At 32.6% G+C, this 22,183-nt stretch overlaps 1 protein-coding gene across 3 annotated transcripts in view; it reads left to right on the top strand.

The window, feature by feature from the left end:
- The first annotated feature begins 3,855 nt into the window (after window positions 1–3,855).
- LOC143249118 (lachesin-like) overlaps window positions 3,856–22,183 on the top strand; it is an 85,256-nt gene continuing 66,928 nt past the window's right edge. For all 3 annotated transcript variants that reach the window (XM_076498469.1, XM_076498468.1, XM_076498467.1), the window contains exon 1: window positions 3,856–4,179. In XM_076498469.1, coding sequence (XP_076354584.1) covers window positions 4,101–4,179 — 79 coding nt within the window. In that variant the 5' untranslated portion in view covers window positions 3,856–4,100. The remainder of the gene's footprint in view (window positions 4,180–22,183) is intronic.

Genomic DNA, 22,183 nt, shown 5'->3' with positions numbered 1-22,183 from the left:
AATGGTGCTACAAATCTCTGTTAGAGTTATTTTAGTATTCTAGATCAGTAAATATCACATAAAATTCACCTCTGCTCCTTTCACTGGCATAACAAGTATTTCATAAATTAGACAGAGAACTTATTTCTTCATTCTTGAAAAAAACAGAAACCAGTTATTTAGAAATAAAATCAATTTATAAACTATGAATGCTTCTAACAACATTTTCAATAATCCTCCCATATTTGATAAAGATGCCACCATAATAGTAAGTATCTCACCCAAAGCTATCATTTCACCGCGTTTTGATACCCGCTTTGGGCAAAGCACGGATAGCCCTTTGTGTAGCATTGTGCTTAATTATTTTGTAATCATGAACATCCGAAATAACTATTCAAAACATTTAATTTTTAACTAATTATGAACAGTCTCAAACTAACACACGTGAGGACAATAACAGTGATATTATAATTCCTAAAAGTAATAAATAACTTACTGTTTCCAACATAATCAATGATTAAAACAGTTTTTGTCCAAACAATAACTTTCTTAACGAACCTGAGCTTATTTCCAACGTATACTAGTTCTTTCAAACACTTAGACTTTGCTAATTTTTTTCAACAAATCGTAACTTAGTGCTCACCAAAATACTTTTATTTTCAAAAAAGAGGCCCCTTGAACACTTTTATTAACCGGAGGACAACATTTAGAGAATTATATTAAAGCTATAGAAAATAACATAATACAAACTTTCAATTCTTCCCAGCATTGTCATAATAACCTGAACCAGAAAAAAGAAATTGTTCCAAGTAATTTTAAATCTAATACAATTATTATAATAAAACAAGTGAATAACGATGAGACTATAATAATTTCGAGCAAAAATATTATATCACTGAAGCTCCACGGTGCTGATATTTTTGAGCCACCAATACAAAGCATGCGGCGAGCGTTTATCTGATTTGATTTTATTAATCATCAGGATGTTTACCATTCTACCCTCAAATTGAAAATATTTCAGACAGGATGAGAGTAACTTAACCTATGAGACCTCAGGCGTGGTCAAATACACCAGTCGAAAAGGTTTGATCCCCTGAATCCAACACTACAATTAGATCTCAAATCAGTCAAAAAATGACGGAGCTAGGAGCTAAAATTGTATTTGGAAAAGAACACCCAACAAAAATTTATCTCAGAACTGCTGATATGGATATTAACACTTTTATTAATAAGCAGAGAACAACCTTTCTATTTTCCTCTTTGTTAACCTGAAGATGATCTGGGAAGATCGAAACGTTGTTTTCTGCTTATCAATATAAGTGTTAATATCCATACCAGCTGTTTTGAGATACATTATTATTTCAAGTGGGTTTTTCGTATTCAGAAAAACACAACAACAAAAATTCAAAGCCATTCTATAAGCCGTTGTGCCGCGGCTGAAAAAAGTGACTTTTCCAATACTTATCCGTGTAGATTTTACCTCATACTTATAATAATAGACACACTTAATCATTCCAGCCGTTTCATACTTTATAACACAAACAGGGCTATTGCGAACCTTTTTGTTTATTAGAAAACCGCATGAAAGATATTCTCTCTTCTAACATACACTTAAGTGGCTCAGTTAAAATCGTGCAAAGTTACACAGGAACTATCTGCGCTAGATGTCTCTGCTTTAGCAGTGATAAACAGAGGGTTTGTTTGTTTGTTTGTTTGTTTGTTTTAGAATTTCGCACAAAGCTACTCGAGGGCTATCTGTGCTAGCCGTCCCTAATTTAGGGGTCTAAGACTAGAGGGAAGGCAGCTAGTCATCACCACCCACCGCCAACTCTTGGGCTACTCTTTTACCAACGAATAGTGGGATTGACCGTCACATTATACACCCCCACGGCTGGGAGGGCGAGCATGTTTAGCGCGACGCGGGCGCGAACCCGCGACCCTCGGATTACGAGTCGCACGCCTTACGCGCTTGGCCAGATAAACAGAGGGAAAGCAGCTTGTCAGAACCCCCAACCCCCAACTCCTTCATCACTCCTAACGTTATAACGCCCCTACAACTGAAGGAGCGAGCATGTTAAGTGACGAAGATTCGAACCCATAGCTTGGGGAATCGACCACCCTAACCACCAGGCTGTATCAAACAGATTAGCATAAGATGCTTAAAGTAGTCTTTCAATACTCACAAAGGTACAGCACATATAGCCCAAAGTGTAGCTTTACGCTTAACAACAACTAACCAAAACTCTTCTAACGTAAATGACTCAACTCATTTTATAAAAATAACTGAGAAAGTAAATTTACCGTGGAACCCGTCCTTCCAAATTCAGGTTCATTAGAATTAAATTAGACAAGCTTTAGAATATGATTGTATTTGCCATTTATATTTTCTTTTGATATGCTTCACCATATAGATGTAGTAACGAAAATGATTCACAAAGACATATAAAAAAAGACATTTAAGTTTTTATAACGAAGATTTATTTATTTATTCTATTTCTTATAAATATTCTATAAAGCCACTCTCACTCGACTAAGTCTTAAGCATTTTTAATAGGTAACTTGTATATTACTGGTGTAAAATGACCCATATACTTTGATATAAAAATAAAGCGAATAGCAACGTGGGTTACCTTATGAAACATGTTAATTCCCTTAATGACTAGCAAGTATAAACTGCAAGAACACAGTTATAATAACATACTATTAAATATAATGTTACTATTCAATGTGTAAAACTATGTCTAAAACAAAACATTCACGGCTTCCTTTAAAAAAGAAAAGGTTATGGTAGTGAACTGAAACAAAGAAAATAGCCCTCTCCATGTGAAATAGATGCTTGCAAACAGAATATTCCTAATTCAATTAAAACAGAGAGTATAGTATATCAACTGGTTGACTCTTAAACGTCATATATATTTACTTTCTCATGTATAAGAAAACAGACAATCTGATTATGTTCATTCAGTAAACTTTAATTATAGCTATCTGTGAAAGATAGTTTTAAGCATCTCCTTTACGTGTTAAAATTACAAAACAAAATAAGTGAGTTCGCACAATTTCCTGTCAACGTTATTAAATTATTAAAAAGATATGCTTGAAACTTAAAGTATATTACATATTACTTAACCATATCGGTTTACACTATTATTGGACTATAATGTTTTCCGTTTTTAGATAACCTATACATTAATTTTTCTTTTAAAAAGTATCATTGCATTCTGTGACGCACAGAAATCAATAATGTTTCTTTTAAAAAGTGTCATCATATCATGTGTTTTATCATATATATATATTCAAACCAGGAATCTCAGATTTAATTCAAAATATATCGTGCATAATTCAACCACTTAGAGGAAATCTATTATTAGACAACATTATTCTCTTTATTTCACGTGATATTTTAGTGTTTTTAAGTTTCAACATAGCGAACATTATATTAATTTGAATGTTTGAATTACAGATTAAGAAAATAATTGTTACCTAAACCACACGGTTAGTGATTAACTTGATTTTTGAGTAATGCTAAAATCTCTTTGAGTTTGCAACTTAATTGCATTAATTATAAATAAGAATTGTGACCCGTCAAATGATATGAATATGTCTTTGACGAGTAAAACAACTTCATGTCACAACCAATTTTAGGGAAAGTTTAACTTATGACGTTTTTATATTTAATTAGACATTGTTTCATAAAATATCTCTCGAAATGATCTCGAAAACAGTATGCAGAATAGTTTTGTTTCGGTGAAAATTGAGCCATTTAATATTTACCATTATCTTACTATCCCAGTCTTCTTCTGATATTGGCTAGGGGGCACTGCTGTAGCTCACAACACTGTCAGCATTGACAAAATCTTCTCATACGTTACACTAAAGCTCATATACTAACGTGCCAATTTCAGAAGGTTGGTGTGCGAAGCAAAATGCTCGTGCAAAGTTCCGTCAGCGCTCACCTGAGTTAGACGTTGGTAAGACTTTACAAATAAAATTACCGCAGTAGTCGAAAAGAACTGAAGGAACTCTTGGCTTTCACAGTTGAGCACAAACAAGTCTACATTTAGACGACGATATGCTTATGGAAAATTTGATAGTCTCAGTAATTACTTTCAGGAAGTAAAACAATGAATATGCGCTTAACTGGAACTATTGCATTCTTATTGATAATTCAGAGTAATAGTGTGCTAGGACGGACCTCCTACGGTAAGTCTAGTTACAAATTCTTTGTTTGTTTGAAGTTAAGCACAGTAACTACACAATAGGCTATATGTGCTTTGCCTACTATGGGAATTGAAACCCGATTTCTTGCGTTCTAAGTCTGTTGACGTGTCGCTGTGCTATTAAGAAACAGTTAGAAACTGGATTATAAATATATCACAATTCTTTGTCTGTATTTTGCCTGTCTCAAATTACTGGTAATTGAATAAAACGTTTATTTTGCCAATAAAACGATTTGTTATTGTATCCAAGCAAAACGTGTATATTTATTAATAATGTAAAAAGAAATATGGAATAATAAATAATTCTAAAATAAAAATTGTTGTGAATTACTTTACCTTGATTAATATTGTCACTGGATTTCTGATGTGTGAATGTTTATTCCACCATTATAAATTGCATTTCTAATATACAACTGCCTGTCTTACGAATAAGATTGTTTTAATAAACGATTACTAATTTCAAGTATTATCTGAAAGTCTGACACACGCACACCTTATGGGTCTTCCTTACATAAATTTCTAAAAAAAAATAGTTGTTCATTCCAAGAATCAACTGAAATTCTAACAGCACAAACCCCTTGTCTTACAAATGATCTCAAATGAGTAATTGCTAACTTCCATTATCAACTGAAACTTTCACATAAACTTTTTTATATACACACACAGTTTTCAATGGTTGTTTCAAATGTCATTTGCAGTTTGCTAAGAGTAGAGTTGTTGTTTTTTTATCCAGAATATTATCAAGAAAACGACAATTAATGCCTCATTTTTTGAAAGGTTAATTAGAATAGAAGTAATTGCGTTAGGAAACAACCACTATCAACAAAGACATAAATTGCAGCACAATAAATCTCATATATTGGATATTTTTGGATGCTAATTTGTTTCATCTTCAAGGTAGAATTGAAGCTAAATTAACCTCTAAAGTAGGAAAGTTTACACTTCGAAAGTGCTTTCGTTATTACGTTTCACTTGCTCCGAATTCTTTGGTTACCGTAAAAAAAAAAAAAAAATCCTTCTCTTCAAACTTAGCATTCTAATAACTCCTCTGTTCAAACTTAGCATTCTAATAACTCCTCTGTTCAAACTTATTATTCTAATAACTCCTCATGGCTGTTATTGTTTATTTTTATGGTAATTTTGAATAAAATGTATAAAGCACCAAATGATATCACGCTTAATTAGTGCATAATTAAATATAACATCAATATTAATCTTATCATAACTAATTAACAGAATGGTGCATTAGTTCTATAATCATATCTACCTTCTAAACAGAACCGTGTCATGAACGTTCTTTCATTGAGACGTAACGACTTTTGTGATCCTACACGCACTTTTCAAGGAACATAAGTTATAAGCATATATAAATAACAATCTCCATATGCATGCAGCTGAGTAATTCTGCATATTCTTGTTTATTGCACAGGTACAGCTTTTGCAGTCAGTTCCATTAAAATCTGCCTAGCTTCGACATCAAGAACAGGAACAACATATTAGGTTAATGGAACATTTTAAAGGCAACGAGGCTTTCCTTGCTCTTACAGTACGTTTTATAGTCTGTCATTACGCAAAACATTAATATTACTGCTCTAGCTTATAGGTAAATTGTATGACGTAATATTTTTTAAGCAAACCGTTATACATTTTCCGATATTTTTATATTGTTCACAGTAGAAAGATGGACACTATAGGGTCAGTGAAAATGTTGTAACCAAAACATATAACCAAAATTTATTTTTTCTCACATTATACAGGTTCCAAATTGTTCAAACCATTTTGTTTGGGCTATATATAATAATAGTTTTATAATCATTTCTTATACTCTTTATTGGAGAAATATGTAGAAAAGTTTTGAAAGAATTCACATTAAGTTTCAGCCGTATCGCTACACAGCATACTAACGTAATAGTGGCCCGGCATGGCCAAGCGTGTTAAAACGTGCGACTCGTAATCTGAGGGTCGCGGGTTCGGATCCCCATCGCGCCAAACATGCTCGCCCTTTCAGCTGTGGGGGCGTTATAATGTTACGGTCAATCCCACTATTCGTTGGTAAAAGAGTAGCCCAAGAGTTGGCGGTGGGTGGTGATGACTAGCTGCCTTCCCTCTATTCTTACACTGTTAAATTAGGGACGGCTAGCACAGATAGCCCTCGAGTAGCTTTGCGCGAAATTCAAAACAAACAAACTAACTAACGTAATATTAAAATAAACTGTCTATTCTATTATTAGTGTTTTCTCATCCACGTTTTCTTGCTTAATCACAATATGTTTTCGTCCATTGCTACTGGTCTAAAATGGCCAGGTGGTTAAGGCACTCGACTCGTAATCTAAGGGTCGCGGGTTCGAATCCTCGTTTCACCAAACATGCTCGCCATTTCAGCCATTGGGGCGTTATAATGTGATGATCAATTTCGCTATTCGTTGATAAAAGAGTAGCCAAAGAGTTAGCGGTGGGTGGTGATGACTAGTTGCCTTCCCTCTAGTTTTGCACTGCTAAATTAGGGACGGCTAGCGTAGATAGCCCTCGTGTAGCTTTGCCCGAAATTAAAACAAAAAAAACATTGCTGCTGTGCTTATAATTAATTTCTTTCCTGATACTACATTTTACAACACGAATTGCATATTACACACACACACGAGCTACTTACCAATGGGAGGGTAGGGAACCAGAAACATCCGCCGACTATAGAGCTTTATCTAGCTTTTTGAATCAAATAATAGCATTCCCGGTCACTTTTATAAAGTAACAAGAATTGAAATACAGAACTCATTCAATACCATCGTTTCAAACCTCGAGCATTTCGATCTACAACCTGACAAGCTAATCATGATATGCTAGACATAAATTAATTAAAAAAAAACAAATTAAGTCATTGTGTAATTCAATAATAAATGATTGATTCGTGTGCCAAAAGCTAAAATTAAAATCACTGTTAGTATAAGTAATAGCATATTATTTAAAACCTACAAAACAATGTATCTCAGAAAGTTCGATTAACTAAACCTGAGAATTGAAATACCAGCTTTATGATGAAGAATTATTCAGTAAGGTGTTATATTCACATAATGTCAAACGTAGGACTTAAAAATTGTTTTGTCTAAGTTTGTAAGGGAGTATGGATTATAAATAACAATGTTAGAACGGTATTTTGCGCAACAAAGGAACTTTTACTAAAGGCAACTTTAATTAGTCTATTCAGGTCCATTATTTAACATGTCAGCTTTGCTAGTAATATGCACAAACTAAACCGTTTCAAAAACTTTCAGTATCCTAAGGATAACAAATCTTATTTCTTGCATAAACTGTCAATAAAAACTCTAATTCTCATCTGTTTTAGTCAACGCGTAATATCCAATGTCTTAAAATTAAAAAAAACCTCAAAGATTTAACAACAATTCTTAAGTATATACTTTTTAAACAAAATCCCATTTCTTTAGTTAGTTAACACTCTTTAAATAAATCATTTTAAACATTTCTGTGATAATATTACCTGAACTGCAATTTTTTTTCACATTCCTCATTTCACATGGTCATTTCTCGACCCGTAATTTGAAGGTCGCAAGCTCGAATCTCCATCACACCAAAGATGCTCACCCTTTTAGTCGTGGGGACGTTATTCGTTGATAAAAGAGTAGCCCAAGAGTTGGTGGTAGATGGTTATGACTAGCTACCTTTCCTCTAGTCTTAAACTGCTAAATTAAAGAGAGATAGCGCAGATAACCCTCGCGTAACTTTGCGCGAAATTCAAAACAAACAACATCGCTTAAATTCCCATCATCTCCGCAGTGACTAGGCCCTAAGTCAGCGGACTCATAACACTAAAACCGGGTTTTTATACTCGGGGAGGGCACAGCACAGATAACTAATTGCGTAACTTTGGTCTTTAACTACAAACAAAGTTAATTTGTCAATTCCAAAGTCTGAAGATAGCATTTCAGAGCTTTTATAAGTAGGAACGTAAGAAACATATATCTAATTAGTTACATTCGTTACCAGGTTTACTTTTTATCCTCCAATTACATATGTAGTTTGTTCTGATGGAAAGTTAATGTTAATTATATTTTGTCTCTCATAAGTCATTGCATCTGATTTTCAATCCGGAATGAACAAATTAGGCAACCATTGGGAAAAAATAAATATAAGTAGTTTTCATATTTATTATTACAAATATTATTATAGCCTTTTGGTTTCTAATACTTCGCTAGATTCTGTAATTTCTTAATTTCATTCATTTCTGCGTCAACTCAGTTTCTATTATCATATTACAGAATATATTTCATTATATTGTTTCAAATTTGTTTTCTACACCTGGAAAAAGGTCAGTCTTACAAAATATATGTTAGTATTCAATGTGTGAAGAATGCTCAAGTTTCTCCATCAAAGTGTTTTAACCTTTACCAAGTGCAAATTATTTTCTTTTACTTTTTCAAAATATTAAATTTTTACTCGGTGAAAAGCTTATAATATTTCTTTATCAAAAACGTTTAGTTTATCTCTCTACAAAATATTTTGACTTTAAAAAAAGAACTTTGTTTTTACTCTGTGAAATATTCAGTTCTTATTTTGAAAAAGTGTTTGGGCTTATTCTTTGAAAATCATTTTGAAATTTTGCTCTGTAAGTTGTTTAATCTTTTATATGAAAAATATTTTAGTTTGACTCAACTCTTTCAATGGTTTACTTTTTATTCTGTGAACAGTATTTATCCATCTAAGAAAAAAATTTAGATATTTAAATATTCAGTTTATTTCTTTGTAGAAAGTGTATAGTTTTTGTTATAGGGAAACCTTTAGCTCTGTCTCTATGAAAATTGTTTAATTTTTACACCGTAAAGCTATTTAGTTTTTAATTATTCTTGACATGAGAATTTTTTATTAGTTTATTATATTTTAACACTGGAAGAAAACATTTACTTCAAAACAAATATCTAATTTTTGTTCTGTAAAACGTGTTTCAGTTTTTACTATTTAACAAATTTTTGACGCTTTGTAAAAGCTGTAGTTCATTATGATCAGATGACGGAAGTTAGTTCGTGACATCTGCTTTTCTTTAGAGAACTTGAGGTACTGTCTTGCTCTGAACGTATGACACTAAAAACAGTTTTTTAATACTCATAGTGGACAAAACACAAATGGCTCATTGAATAATTTTGTACTTAAAAGCAGCCAATAAACTTTCCTCTTTACCAGTGTGACAATAAGCAAAAGATCATTTACTGGAAAAGTATAAATATGTTTATAAAATTGTATTTAAACACAAGAGTTCATTTCATTTACAAATAACTCCTTTTGGTAAGTGAATATCATTCATTTTATATTGTTACAATGTTTATTGATATATTTTTCTAGCGGCGTACCAGTTAGTTTGAACAAAAGTTTTCCTTTACATTATATTACTGTGTTTGTTTGACGTACCCACGTAATTATCGAGCAGACATAAAGTTTTTGTAACAGCTGTTCGTGGGATAAAAGGTTTATTTAGATACAAAGTTTTTGCCACTAAGAATGTTTATTTAAGTTACATAAACACCTAATGAAATAATTTTATTTAAAATGATACAATGCTCAACTCTTTTGTCTTTGAAAAATTTCGAGAATTTTTGTACTTTAAAGTAAAACGTAATCATTTCTCACTATTGTCTATAAAAAATTTCGAGAATTTTTGTACTTTAAAGTAAAACGTAATCATTTCTCACTATTGTCTATAAAAATTTCGAGAATTTTTGTACTTTAAAGTAAAACGTAATCATTTCTCACTATTGTCTATGAAAAATTTCGAGAATTTTTGTACATTAAAGTAAAACGTAATCATTTCTCACTATTGTCTATAAAAAATTTCAAGAATTTTTGTACTTTAAAGTAAAACGTAATCATTTCTCACTATTGTCTATAAAAATTTCGAGAATTTTTGTACTTTAAAGTAAAACGTAATCATTTCTCACCATTAAACATGAAAAGTTGAATCCCTGAAAAACCTACCATACCAACAATAAGTGTTTCAGATGTTTATAAATGCACTAGGTGTTACTCTGTAAAAAAGAATATTGATATACCTTGTGTAATATTACAGAGAAATTTAAGGCTGAAAAAAGTTACTTATGCAATTATGTCTAATTCTGAATATTGAAATTCCGCTTTTCAAATGAAGTAATATAACGAAAACCAAAGTCCTATTCACTTAACCGATACAGATACATCTTTCAACAATCTAAAGAACACTACAATTAAGATTTGACAATTAATATTATTCAAGATTCTATTTTGTGGACAAAGAAGCTGATCATATTTGTTGAGGAAAAGATGGTATTTTCAGTAGAAGGCAAGCTACGTGTGAAGTTACAGAATCTACAGAGAAATAATGATACTCCAGCTGTTTCTTACTGGGAAAAACACCGTTCTACCATTTCTTTCTCTCTACATAATTCAGAATATAAATAAAACCAAGAAGGAAATTTGAAGACAGGTAGAACAGTTTGATCACAATCTATGGGGAGAAATCTTTTCTTACAGATGTCATAAACCATTCCTACTGAATGTGCAAGTCAACAGAAGCTCTTGTCTGGTAATAGACAAGTAGCTCGTGGTTTCAGAAAGTCTCTTACTTGTCTCGTAATAGATAAGCAGCTCGTGGTTTTTGTAAGTTTCTAACTTAAATGGTAATAGATAAGTAGCCCGTTGTTCCATTAAGTCTCTCACCTATTGCCTCCCGCTAGTACAGCGGTATGTATACGGATTTACAACGTTAAAATAAGGAGTACGATTCCCCTCGATAGGCTCAGCAGATAGCCCGATGTGGCTTTGCTATAAGAAAACACACACACGCTCTTACCTATTTGATAATAGACAAGTATCCCGTTGTATCAGCAAGACTCCTACTGGTGAAGTAAGATACAAATTAATGGTTGTTTCAGCAACACTCCTACTTGTCTGGTAATAGAAAAAGAGACCCCATGCCCCTGCAAGTCTTCTACTTGGCTGGTAGTAGATAAGTAGTCCGTTGTTTCAGGAAGTATCCTACTTCTCTGGTAATAGAGAAGTAGCTCCTTCTTTCAGAAAGTCTCCTACTTGTCTGATAATAGATAAGTACACCGATGTTTCATAAAGTCTTTTATTTGTCTGGTAATAGATACATAACCCGTATTGTAAGCAAGTCTCCCTCTTGTATGGTAATATATAAATAACACGTTGATTCATAACGTATCCTACTCGTCTGGTAATAGATAAGTAACCTATTGTTGCAGCAAGTATCTTACTTGTCTGGTAATGGATAAGTAGCCTGTTGTTTCAGCAAGTCTGATACTTGTCTGGTAATAGTTAAGTAATACGTTGTTTTAGCAAGTCTTTTATTTGTCAGTTAATAGAACTGTACCACATTGTTTCAGTAAGTCTCTTACTTATCTCCTAATAAAGAACTAAAACATTGTTTATTGTCTGGTAATAAATAAGTATCCGGTTTTTTTAGCAAGTCTCCTACTTGTCTGGTAATACGTAAGCAATCAGTTTCTTCGGCAAGTCTTCTACTTGTCTGGTAACAGATAAGTAACCTGCTGTTTCATCAACTGTCCTACTTGTCTGGTAATATATATAAGTAATCCGTTATTTCAGCAACTGTCCTTGTTGTCTGGAAATAGAAATGTAACCCGATGTTTCACAAAGTTTACTACTTCTACTGTAAAAGATAACTAACCCGTTGTTTCAGCAAGTTTCTCACTTGTATCTTTACAGGAAAGTAACACGTTTTTTCAGCAACTTTTCTACTTCTCTTGTAATAGATAAATAGCCCGTTGTTCAGCACTTCTCCTACTTCTCTGGTAATAGATAAATATTTCGTTGTTTCATCAAGTCTTCTACTTTTTTGGTAATAAATAAGTAACCCGATATTTCAGCAACTCTCCTACTTGTCTGGTAAAAGATAAATAGCTTGTTGTTTCAGCAAGTATCCCATTCATCTGGTAATAGATAAATACCCCGTTGTTTTAGCCAGTCTTTAATTTTTCTGGTAATAGATGAGTAACCCGTTGTTTCATCATGTTTCCCGCTAGTCTGGTTATGGATAAGTCACCTTGTTTCAAAAACGTCTACTTGTCTGGTAATGAATAAGTAACCCGTTGTTTCAGCAAGTATCTTTCTTGTGTGGTAATAGGTAAGAGCCCGTTGTTTCAACGTCTCTTACTTGTCTGGTAATAGGTAAGTAGCCCGTTGTTTTTGCGTCTCTTACTTGTCTGGTAATAGGTACGTAGCCCGTTGTTTCAGCATGTCTGTTACTTCTCTTGTAATTGATAAGCAACCAGTTGTTGCAGCAAGTCTGTTACTTGTCTGGTAGTAGATAAGTAGCCCCTTATTTAGGCAAGTCTTCAACTTCTGATAATAGAGACGATCCCTTTTGTTTCAGCAAGTCTTCTACTTGTTTGGTAACAGAAAAGTAGCCCGTTCTTTGAGCAAGTCTCCTACATGTCTTGTAATTCATATGTAGCCCATTGTTTTTGAAAGTCTCATAGTTGTCAGGTAATAGATAAGTAGTCCTTTGTTTCAGTACGTCTACTAATTGTTTGGTAAATGATAAGTAGCTCGTTTTTTCAGCAAGTCTCCTACTTGTTTGGTTATACATGTACCCCGTTGTTTCTTTAAGTTTCTCACTTGCCTGGTAATAGATAAGTAATTCTCTTGTTCCAACAAGTCTCCTTCTTGCCCGGTAATAGATAAGTAGCCTGTTATTTCAGTAACTCTCGTATTTATTTGGTAATAGATAAGTAGCTCATTGCTTCAGGAAGTCTTTTACTTGTCTGCTTATAGATAAGAAACACGTTGTTCAGAAAGTCTCCTACCTGTCTGGTAATAGATAAGTAATCCATTGTTTCTGCAAGACTCCTACTTTTCTGGTAAAAGATAAGTAACCAGTTGTTTCAGGAATTCTTCTTCTTGTCTGGAAGACCACGACTGGAAATAACCAGATACACGACTATTTGTTTCAGCAAGTTTCATACTGCCAAAACATTCAGTGGGCCTGGCATGGCCCAGCGCGAAAGGCGTGCGACTCGCAATTCGCGGGTTCGCGCCCGCGTCGCGCCAAACCTCGCCCTCCCAGCCGTGGGGGCGTTATAATGTTACGGTCAATCCCACTATTAGTTGGTAAAAGAGTAGCCCAAGAGTTGGCGGTGGGTGGTGATGACTAGCTGCCTTCTCTCTAGTTTTACACTGCTAAATTAGGGACGGCTCGGTGCGGTGGGCTAACAACCTACTCACTTAAATACCTGTTGAAGAATCCGCAAGCAATTGCGGCCCTATGTTCCTTGATGGAATCTAATGGTGATAACTAACTAACTAACTTAAACATTCAGTTACCTCGCACATACATTTGTGAATTTTTTGCTTCATATTGGAGCTCACTTGCATCTATATGATGCTATATTTGACAGATACATGCAGAATGCTATTAACGGTGGTAGTAGGCTAATTTGTTCCGAGGAATTTCGGCCAACGTTTTAGTTCACTGTGAAAATAATAGACCTGACACTTCTGAAACATTCTTCACACAAAAATATCCTGGTTATTATTGGATGCTTCAAAGAGAAGAAAAAAATTTAAATGTAGATAAACAATTGATATACCCACCATAAAGAACCAATTACGACGATTAATTTGCCTTGTATTCACTGAAGTGTTAGAGGTATTATTGTTTCTGTTCGTTGCATGCCGTAAGTGTTTGATGAAGCCTGGCATTTCTAAACAACTTGGGTAAACAACAGTCCACTCATCCATCACAAATTATAATTTAGTTAAATAGAATTTGAAGTTTACTTCCCTTCTATGCACTACAAGCTTACCTTGGTAGTCATAGTAAATCATGCAAACGTTTTATTACTGCGTATTCTCTACACAAGGAAACATTGAACTTGACTTTGAAATAGCAAAACAGCGTAGAAGTTCATTTAATATTTATAGAAGCGACAAGAGATAGAAAGATGTGACAAAGCATGTTTAATACGATGACCACGAATAAGTGATGCTTTGTTCTGTCATATTTAAAAGATTGCTTATCAAACTACAGGGTGAAGGTAAGCTTAATGTTCTAATTCTATGCTGCTGTCATAAACAATTATGTGTCAGTTAAAATGTATCTCACGATGGCTGATATGGGTATTAATACTTTTATCAAAATAAAGCAGAGGACAACATTTCGATATTCGTATGTTATCTTTAGTTAACAAAAAGAGAGTTTACAAATGAGCGTTGCTGGGCACATGTCTTAGACGGTCAGTTGCAAACTTTGTCCTTGTTAATTTGAAAATGACCTAAGAAGATCGAAACGTTGTTTTCTCGTCATCACGAATTGGTGTCAGTTAAGTAATTAGTACCCACTTACACTAACGCTAGTTTTATTTACTGGAATTTCTGAGAGTTCCATACATATAACAGTAGTGTCAATTTACTGCTTTATCTACCATCTCAGAATTAGTAACAGCTAATATAGCTACAGTCTTGGCCAAAATGATTGCCTACTTTTCTGTCTTGATGTTACTGCCTACATGAAGTAGTTATTGAGCAAATGCTTGAATACCAACAGAGAATGTTGTTATTCTGATCTGTATAAGTCTTTTTGAGCATTCATTCAACAAAACACATAAACGAGTAGCCCACGAGCTGGCGATGCGTGATGATGACTAACTGCTTTTCCTTTAGTCTTACATTGCCAAATTAGGAACGATTAGACGTGTAGCTTTGCACGAAATTCAAAAACAAATAATTCTAAGACACTAGTTCCCAAGAAAGAAACTTTTATCCATGTAATACATGGAAGAGAATGAAACGGTTTATTGATAAAAGGATAAAATAATTAATCATCTTAAAATCTTTTTAAGTTCTTTGTAAAATCGGTTTGAATACATAGGTTTACGTTCGTATTTTCAAATAGTAATTAAAAGCCTACAGCTAAGTGTAAGTTCGATTAAATATCTTTAACCATGCTATAAATGTATTTTTTTTCGATAATCGTAGTAGTGGAAGTAGTTTTCAATAAATAATTAGCAGTAGTATGCTATTGTTAATTTGTTGATTAGAAAGTGGCATAATTTATAGCTGTACTTAAGGGACGACCAACAGCAACATTAGCAAGACAGAATAAGTCTCCACCAGTACATTTAATTTGGGATCAAACGAATAGTGACAATAATCTATACAAAAACGGTACATCCGGAGCAACTGACGGCTTATAGTAATTAAGTTATACTAACTAAATTGGGTTTATTTCAAAAGAGTGCCTTGAGATTTTAAACTATTTTAGAAGGAGAGCTAGACGCTGTAGTTCTATGAACTGTAATTAAAATGTTTTTATTTAACTCAATAAAATTAAATAATGATACGTACATATCTTTACCTCGATGTTTGACCTTAAGAACAATTTATCTAATACATTATTAATATCAAGCGAACTGTATGAAGAGAATGTATTATACCCACTAAAATAGTGTATCGTCATGACTTCATATAAATCCTATGTTAAACTCACAAGTTATCGATAGTAATTTAATTATGTGTTTAGTTAAAGATAACTCTAAATCATGTACCTCTCAAGTTATTTGTTTCGATCTTTTATCGCTTTTATAGAGATTACGAGTAATTTTTTCTCCAAGAACAACAGTTAACGTTATCATTAGAATAAAAACCCTGTAGTGTTTTATATTAGAAGACTATTACGACTTAGATTTCAGTTCAAGGTATTTTTAACAGATTTGTTTGTTTGAAGTTAATTACAAGCTTGCAGAATGGATTGACTGTGTTCCGTCCACCAAATGTATCGAAATATAGTTTCTAGCGTTCTAAGTCCGCATACGTAGTGCTATGGCACTGGGGGACATTTTTAATGCACAGTTTTTATGTGTTGCCTGGAACTTTAATTTGATATAGTTTTCTTTACTTAAGTAGTATTCACTATATGTATATATAGATAGACCTACGTTTAATGTAGCTATGAGTCTGTTTAACTTCAGATCGACTCTCAGTAGATCACAGGTAAGTTAGGAATCTTACGACACTAAAAATTAGACTTCTATACCCCTGATAGGCAGAGCACAGATCGCCTATTGTGCAGCCTTGTGCTTAACAACAACAAAAATGAAGCAAATAGCTTTAAATCATTTTTATTTTCTCATGATGTTTAGATATATAGAATTTAATGATTTTGTCAAACTCATTATTTTAAAATAGTTTTAGGTTGAGAAGATTGTACTGGAGTTGAGATATTCTACCACAGTGAAGAAGTGTGTGATGCTTTTATCTCTATGTTGAATATTAGTATTGAGGGGTTTTCCAGGTTTGACCTTCTTTTAACCAGGCGGAAACTAATAGTAAGAATACCAGTTTGATCAATTCGCAAAACTAAAATTCTTGAATTAATAACTTATAATTAAAAGAGCAATAGCAATAAACAAACTGAAAAGTTAAATAATTTGGATCAACTGGGAAATAACCCACAGCCATGGGAGGATAAAGTAAATGTTTGAAATAACAACGAGAATGTGTGAATACAAAAGAACTGAATAGAGAAAGCACAATGTAGTAACGATTTGAATTATTCAGATGACACAGTGTAGTAACGTTTTGAATTATTTGGATGACATGAACTCTGAAATATATTCAGCTTGAAACATGCTCCAAGAAAATAAATTAGTCTTGTGACTTTTTTTTTTCGAATACAGAGCTACGTCACGGGTAAAGCATAGATAAAATAAACAAGAATTAATTTCTTTAGATAATAGATGTTGCGAAATGGTTATTGAAAGATCAGATTGAGAAACTGTCGCACGAGGTGATATTGAAGCTTAAGAGACATGCGACAGAAAACCCTAGTTTTTCTCGAAAAAGGTTCAGTTGTACAGACCTGATTATAACTAAGTAGAAACTGTCTGTCTGGATTATATTTTTGACTCAGTAACTTTACAACTGATGATCTGCGAATTTAAATAACTAATGTTCTTTCAGAGAGGAGCGCAGATAGGAAAAAGACTGCTTTTTAGTTGGGACTTTTGCTCGGTCTGGAGACTTTAACTTCTTTCAGAAAGAATTGCAAATGTGTGAATTCTTTTTCTTCAAACACAAAAAGAAAAAGAATAATAGGAATAAAACACTTGATCATAATGTTTTTGTATGATTTTAAAAGAAGAAAAACTATTTTTATAAATAGGTCACTTTTCCAGCTGAATTCAGTACGTCAGACATCATGAGTGGATAGTTGGTTGACATTTCATGTTGAACTAACATCTTTGATGGGATTTTTAAGTTTTTAGTTTTAAGTTAGCGCTTAAAGAAATACCGAATAAACAGTCTGTACTGGTAAGTGAATACCAGGATAGTCTGTGTTCCTTAAAAGGCAAGGGAGACAGCAAGAAGATTGTCATAGACGAATAATTTATACACGCTTAACAAAGCTAATTGTTTTATAGAATGAAACTGTATTGGTGGTTTTGTCTGAATAATACGTTGCGATAGCGAATTCGTGAAGGAGAATATATTTATTGGTGGGAAATAAAACTTTAGAAATGTTAAAATAAATTATAAACCTGCGTAACAATTCTAATTACCTCAAAACAATGTCAACAGTAACAAATAAATTATTACCTAAATTATTTTATTCTTTAAACAAAAAATCACAGTTTAAGTAAGTAAGTTTAATTCTTTATTCGTTACATGTCTTTAGAAACTAAACACGACTGGATAATACAATCCATATCTATGCACTTTCTTATCTCCTTTAAGAACCCTAGAATACTTTATTTTGGCTGCAGTGTTTGTTCATTTGTTGTTGTTTTTTGTATCTAAGAACAAGAAAATCACTTTAAAATGATAGTTCTAAAAACCACTTCAATGGTTGAATTACAACCGGGTTTTGATATACGTGGTGGGCAGAGCATAGATAGCCCACTGTATAGCTTTGTGCTTAATTACAATCAAACAGTCCTAAAATATAGCTGCAACAACATAACTGATTCATACAGGATTAAGTAACGTTTATGTGATACTAACAATAATGAATTAATTTTTTTTACCATGTGAATGCCATACCATCTGAAAGTTTATCTGTATATCTTTTATTGCAAAATGTTTCATGAAATGAGGATTTCATGTTCGTAAGGAGGAAGAGTTTCCTTTCTTAAAAGTTATAATGTAATAGGACTCATTTGACATAAAATATGCCTAATTATTTTGTTTTTATACTAACAAATAACATACAGAACTTAAGTGACAGAAAAGCTAAGACACCAGATATAGTAAAGAATACCTATATTATTTATAAGTGGGACAATAATGGTGAATCCCGTTTTATGAGCACTTGTGTATACATGATCATTGGAAGCTAATTAAACAACTACCTTAACTACTTTGTATATATACGATGACACATTCATAAACTAACGATCCCTGCTCAGTTTAACCAAGTTAACGTTAAATGTCAAAATCAATAAAGTCACTAATTAGAAAGTGGATGATACAGTTGTTGGTGTTAATAGGCCTAGACTTTGGGTACAATTAAGACCGATTTAAGTCCTTTCTTAGCAAAATAAAAAGTACGTGGCATTTCTATCTCCGAAGCATAGGCGCGTCAGCACCTACAAAGAACAAAAAAAACATAAAATACTGAAATAGGACTAATAATGATGGTACATGTAGAGACATATTTTATCACAACTTCGGATTTTCACTCTATGTGGTTGAATGTAAATAAAGCGAATAAAGAAAAAGAAATTATTGTCGAATGGAAATACAACACTCAAAGACTATTTTAACTTTACATCTATTTTTAATAAACAAAACCATAAAGTTTTAATAGACAATTTTGATGTAATCTACCTCTTCACAGAAGTCCCAACCTCTAAAGTCTGCAAGATAGCTTTAGAACATTATATCTAAGACTCCAACCCATTGATACACATCCCCAGCAACCAATTAGTAACCCTTGCAGAATTCACTAACACTAAAACTAGCTTTATGTTCAATAACCAAATCTGCCTACAAATAAATTGGAAATCTCGTGTCACCAGTTTTAACCAACATTTTAATGATACAGCTTGAATCTCAAGCACTTAATTCAGCCTTACATCCACCACTATACTGGTACAGGTATGTTAATGATATAGTTGCTGGATTCACATCTACGTTAACTCGATTCTTCCCAACACTAAGTTCACCTGTAAACAGGAAAAAACTAACCAAATAGCATTTCTAAACCTCAACATAACTAGAACCGATAGACAATTCAAAACACAAATCCACAAAAAAATCACCCACATTTGGATTACATCCCCTAGGACTCAACACATGAAACAAAACAAAAACTCAACATATTAAGAAACCAAATAAACACAGCCATAAAACTATGCTCAGTTGATAAAATTAACGATGAAATCAACAAAATAAAACAACACTTCATCAACATCAACAAATTTCCTCCAAAAACCGTTGAAAAATTTACGCACACACCTGAATCAACAACACAATCAACAACAAACAAATAATAATGATAAATCCCAGAATACAAAAAACTAGGAAATCCTTACACTGCTGCATACCATATATTCCCGACGTCAGCGAAAAAATAACTAACACTTGGAAAAAAACGTACAACAAAACACAACATTTCAGTAAACACAAAATTTATTGAAAACCCAAATCCAAAACTAAAGTCCATACTATGTAAAAACTATACTGACAAACACAACGACAACATTATTTATAAAATACAATGCAACAACTGCAATGACTTCTATATTAGAGAAACAAGCAGAAAAATGAAAACTAGATTCAAAGAACACATATCAAATAAACATAGCATGACCATAAAAGACATCCAGATATTAAGTAGGGAAACAAATATAAACAAACACAAAATCAAAAAAGCTCTACTTGTACAACAACTAAAACCAAAATTAAACGAATATAAAGGAACATCTTTATATCTATACTTATTAATAACCTAACATCTAATTGCAATGTCTTCTACAATCCCGTACACGTTTATACTCTCGTTCCTAAGACATGTGTCCGTCAATGATCACATCAAATTCTCTCTTTCTTAACCTGAAGATGACCTAGGAAGGTCGAAACGTTGTTCTCTGCTCATCAATAAAAGTGTTAATGCCAATACCAGCCGTTCTAAGATACATTTTTATTTCAAGTGGGTTTCTCATTATGAAGAAATGTCAAATGATTTTTATTCAGGAACACGAGAAGAAAAGCTACCTTGTTATCGACCAAACATTGGTCTCCCATTATGATTCAGTGTTATAAAATTATTCAGTTTAATAATCAACAGATGACTCGTACGAGGCGAAGTTTATATGTTAAAAAAGTATGTAATCGAATATTCTAATTCCAAAGTAACTATTTGATTCTAATTAAATTTCCGGTAAACGATTTAAAATTTTAAAATATTCTACTGAGATACTGCGTTTCCAAACTGACTTCTAAAATTCTTAACAAGAGTTTTCTTATTTTGTTTTTTAATAAAATGTCATATTCATCTTTTTAGAAAATCGCATTGAAGTAACTCACAAGACTAGAATGTTATGACCATAGAGTCTATTCCAATACATTTTATTCATTTAAGTGTGTGTCATGCCGGTCTCAAGGACCATTTTAAGATCAAATTTACTATGATTGAGAATTGCTGGACATGTAGGTTCTTGTGTTTCAGGTAGTGATTAACCTTATGTGAAGATAAATAAAAGGATGGAGCGTTCTGAATTATAAAAAAAAAAAAAACTGCTTGAAAGAATGAAACGTTTCAAAGAACTTCTTCCTATTAAGTTTTATTTTTTCAGTTCGAGTCAAGTGCAGCACTAAATGATAAAGAAGGTTTTTGAACGTTTTTACGGTTTATTTACATGTAATTTGCTGTTAACTATGATACTTTGAAATATAATATTTCATCGTTATATATAAAATTTAGAGAATAAGACAAAAAAAAACAGATTCAGAAAAAATAAAGCATTTTTATCAATTTAAAGTGAATCTTTCCAGCTTATTGACATGTTCTGTTTATACCTATTCTGCACAGGGATTGAGAAAGAACGGGATCCATAACATACGAATCATTATTGTATTGTTAAAGTTTCTAGCAATATTAGAAAATCAGATTGAACTTGTCGCCTTACTGAAGGTAGTGTGGTTACTCACGTGTAGTAAATCAATGAAATTGTTCTACACGCATCACACCAAAAGGCGACTGAGGAGAAATTTATTTGCATATGTTAAAGAGTACCTAATTTATAAGTTTCAAGAACTTTGTTGCAGACCATCACAAATCAAATAAAGGAAGATATATAGATAATACGTTTTTTTTTTACTTTCCGTATGATAATGTAATTAACTGTTTATTTCGTTTATATAAATTTGTTTTATGCATTCCGTATATTTATTTAGTTTCTCTTTTCTGCAATACACTCTTTATAATTCAATCATATTAAAACCGCAGTCAGTTATCAAACCTACTGTAAGCAGATCCACACCGCAGAGAAATAGACATCAAAATGTTTCTTTCTGCTACCTTTCCGGGTATTAATTGTGACTACAGTTTAATTCTGTTTTTCTAATTTGTCGTCAATATACCGATACTTGTTAAAGCTTTGCATTCAGGACCTGAAATGATATCAAGTGAGATTGTTTACTTAGGAGGCTTTATGGTTTTCAACTGAAAAAGGTTCTAAAATATCCATACGTTTCTTATCTGAAACAAGATTCTAGGTATATTACGTGAATTTTTTCAACGATTCATCTTTATTTATATTTTTATAACACTCCCATAAATCACAAAATACTCTTTATTTTCGTTATGTTTTTCTATTTAGCGAATTCTCTTCGAAATGTACAAATGCACGATGTCAGATGTTATTGTAACTTTTACACTAAGTAAGTCTTAGAATTGATTTAATTATTTGTTCCAGATTACTTTTTAATTAAAACATTTATTCCAGGTGTTTGGAATGGAAGGATCA

This window comes from Tachypleus tridentatus, chromosome 4 (assembly GCF_004210375.1).
Source record: "Tachypleus tridentatus isolate NWPU-2018 chromosome 4, ASM421037v1, whole genome shotgun sequence".
Classification (NCBI taxonomy): domain Eukaryota; kingdom Metazoa; phylum Arthropoda; class Merostomata; order Xiphosura; family Limulidae; genus Tachypleus; species Tachypleus tridentatus.
Note: the sequence above shows the minus strand (reverse complement) of the source record. Positions and strands in the feature narration are given on the sequence as shown.